Source organism: Lathyrus oleraceus, chromosome 7 (assembly GCF_024323335.1).
Source record: "Lathyrus oleraceus cultivar Zhongwan6 chromosome 7, CAAS_Psat_ZW6_1.0, whole genome shotgun sequence".
Classification (NCBI taxonomy): Eukaryota; Viridiplantae; Streptophyta; class Magnoliopsida; order Fabales; family Fabaceae; genus Lathyrus; species Lathyrus oleraceus.
Window position 1 is genome coordinate 507,483,743 of NC_066585.1, and position 3,337 is coordinate 507,487,079.

Here is a 3,337-nt window from a genome sequence, read left to right on the forward strand (position 1 = left end):
GTAAATCCTGTATTAGCTAATCATGCAGTATACTACTTAAGCATGTCATGACATCAGTCAAGACATCTAAGTACACTAAGTGTTTTAACATAAAATGCAGCCAATCAAAAACATCTACAAACTCCCCCTTTGGCAATTTTTTTGGCTAAAACAACTTGGCATCACAACAGAGTTCACAGCAGCAGAAAGCACACATCCAAGCAGAGAATTAAATTAGCTAATACACTTAGCAAACATAGAAGTTAAACTTCAAACAGCAGCAACACAAGAGAAGATCAAGCAGAGAGCAAACAGTAATATAACCTCTTGTTTAGAGGACCTTCAACTTCAAAGAAATCTGTTGTCTTGGGGTACAAGTGTTACTCCCCCTTTTTGTCAAAAATGTTGCCAAAGCAACACTTAATATTACATACCAAAAAAATAAAAATACAAGCAATTATCAGAAACACAAGAAATGTTCTAGTCATCTGACTCAGAGTCAGCATCATCATCTGTGTCATCATCAGGATTGGCATATGCTTCTCCCTCTTCACCTTGTCTTTCAGCTTCTTCTGCAATAGCAACAGCTTCACCAAATTCTCCACCATCAGCTAGCACATCACCTTCAGTCATCTCCAAAGAGCTAATCATTTTTTCCAAGTTCAGCTTCCTTGCCTCTAATTCCCTGCAGGTTTCTTTGAGCATTGCAATGACAGCAGCTTTACCTGGCTGATTGCTTACACGTGATGTCTCACCTGATGTCATGACAATGTCAGGGACATGGGTACCTAGGAACAACTTATGATTGAAAGACATAGGGCTGTCTCTTTTCTTCACAGAATCATTCTCAGTTAAGATGTTTGGAAACTGAATCAAAACAATACCACAAATGAGAGAAGGAAAGGCTATAAGACCCTTCGCACTGAAGGTTCCTGCATGCTTCAAAGTTTGATCAAAAATATAGGAGCCATAGTCAAATTTGGCTTTGGTTCCAACAGCATATATAAACTTTCCAAGCATTACAACAATTGTAGATTTATGATTGGTGGGCACCCAGTTAGCAGCTCCAATCTTGTGCAGCATTGCATACTTGACACTCGGTTTACTTGCCACCAATTTTCCTTTGAGAGGCCACTTCCTTACCTGATTAGCAGTGATGACTTGACAGATTTTGTTGTCAGTCACCTCAAGCTCAGGTTGAGCTTCATCAGGCCTTCCCAAATACTTGTTGATCACTGAAGGAGAGAAATTTACACACTTGCCTCTCACATACACTTTCCTGAATTCCTTAGACTTGCCATAAGCACATTCTTCATACAAATTAACAATAAATTCCTTTACCAACATCTCATAGCACTTTGAAAACTGAGTCACAGTCTTCATTAAACCAGCCTCTTGAATAAGATCCATAATATCCTTACAGTCTAGGACATTCTGAGCTAATTCCCTTTCCAAAGCCAGCCTCTTCTAATAAACATATTTCCACCTGTTTACATTTGAAGCAAAATGAAAAGATATGTTGTCAATTGGTACCTCAGGGACACTAGCTGCAAGCTTGCTAGTGGTTGGCTTCTTCTTTGACAGAATGTCAGAGACATTACAAGGAACATCTGAGTCAGACTCAACAACAACAAACTTGGTCTTCTTTTTCTTGGGCACCACTTTGCTCCAAGATTTGGTTGGACCATGAACTTTCCTCTTGAGGGAACTCTCGACTGCCACCGTTGTCTTGGAAGAGGTTGGAACATCAATCTTCTTTCTGGGGGACCTTTGAGCCACAATTTTCTTTTCTCTCCTAGTCCTAACCCTTTTGGCTATGCTAGGGAGGACAGAGGACAACAACTCATTATCAGAAAATTCCTCCAGGTCTACTGTTTCAACCTCACAGTTAGGGTTGTCACTGACATCATGAGTGACATGAACTTCCTCACCAACCGCATTATCTAAGGGTTTGTCAACATTTGACTCCTTATGGGCATCAGTTTGCTCAACATCATCAGAGATATTCTTTCCTAAAGACTCAGTATTTTCTTGATCAACAACACTATCAGGTTCAATAGTGTTTAAGGGAATGGAAACCCCAGGGACCTCATGATTTCCAGACTGTATTCCAGTCACTATAGTGGCAATGGCATTGTGAACATACCTGGAACCTTCTTTGGTTCGTTCCTCAAGAACGATGGATGAGGAGAAGCCTGATTCAGTTTCTTTAGGTCTTCTTGCATGTGGGGTATTCACAGAGTCAGCAACAGGATCTTCTCTGTTAGGGTTGCTTGGTTCAGCGCTAGGAGAACAAGGCATGTTCTTGGAAGGAGAAGAGTTAGATTGTTGAGACATGATGAGTATCTTAGAGACGAAATGAAAAATTTCTCTGAGAGGATGCTTGCGTGAATGGAAGTTGAAAGAGTGGAAGAAGTAACACTTGTTGCAAGTAAAATAACTATTATCTGTTGACCAATCAGAGCACACTTTCAATTGTTTAATAATTTGAAATATTAAACAGTAAATTCCTAACATCCTTAGTTGCTATAATTCCTCAGAAAGACATATTCCCAACTTGCCCCTTAAATTTTCAAACTGAGTAGCATCCAAAGCCTTTGTAAATATGTCAGAAAGTTGTAGTTCAGTTGCCACATGTTCCAAGGTAATCACTTTGTCTTCTACCAGATCTCTTATGAAGTGATGTCTAATGTCAATATGTTTGGTCCTGCTGTGTTGGATAGGATTCTTTGAAATGTTGATGGCACTAAGATTGTCACAGAACAATGTCATGACATTCTGAGTGACATTGTACTCAGTCAACATCTGTTTCATCCATACCAGTTTGGAACAACTGCTTCCAGCTGCTATGTACTCAGCTTCTGCAGTGGATAATGATACACAGTTCTGTTTCTTGCTGAACCAAGATATGAGATTGTTTCCCAAGAAGAAACATCCTCCTGATGTGCTTTTTCTGTCATCAGCACTCCCAGCCCAATCAACATCACAATACCCAGATAAGATAGGCTCAGAGCCATGAGAGTAGAGCATACCATAATCACAAGTCCCATTAATATACTTGAGAATCCTCTTGACTTGATTTAAGTGACTCACTTTGGGTTCTGCTTGGTATCTAGCACACACACCAACTGCATAGGCAATATCAGGTCTACTAGCAGTTAGATATAGTAGGCTACCTATCATGCTTCTATACAAGCATTGATCAATACTAGAACCTCCTTCATCTTTAGTTAACTTTAAATGAGTAGGTGCAGGAGTTCTTTTGTGACTAGCATTATCCATACCAAACTTCTTAACTATGTCCTTGGCATATTTGCTTTGGGAGAGAAACATAGAATCTTCCATCTATTTAACTTGC

At 39.6% G+C, this 3,337-nt stretch overlaps 1 protein-coding gene across 1 annotated transcript; it reads right to left on the minus strand.

Annotated features, from left to right (window-relative positions):
• Positions 1 to 459: 459 nt before the first annotated feature.
• Positions 460 to 2,316, minus strand: LOC127104638 (uncharacterized). The gene is made up of 3 exons (XM_051041816.1): positions 1,639 to 2,316; positions 1,165 to 1,446; positions 460 to 1,122 (listed from the first exon to the last, which is right to left on the minus strand). The coding sequence occupies exons 1-3, from the start codon at positions 2,314 to 2,316 to the stop codon at positions 460 to 462; spliced, it is 1,623 nt and encodes a 540-aa protein (XP_050897773.1).
• Between the last annotated feature and the right edge of the window lie 1,021 nt (positions 2,317 to 3,337).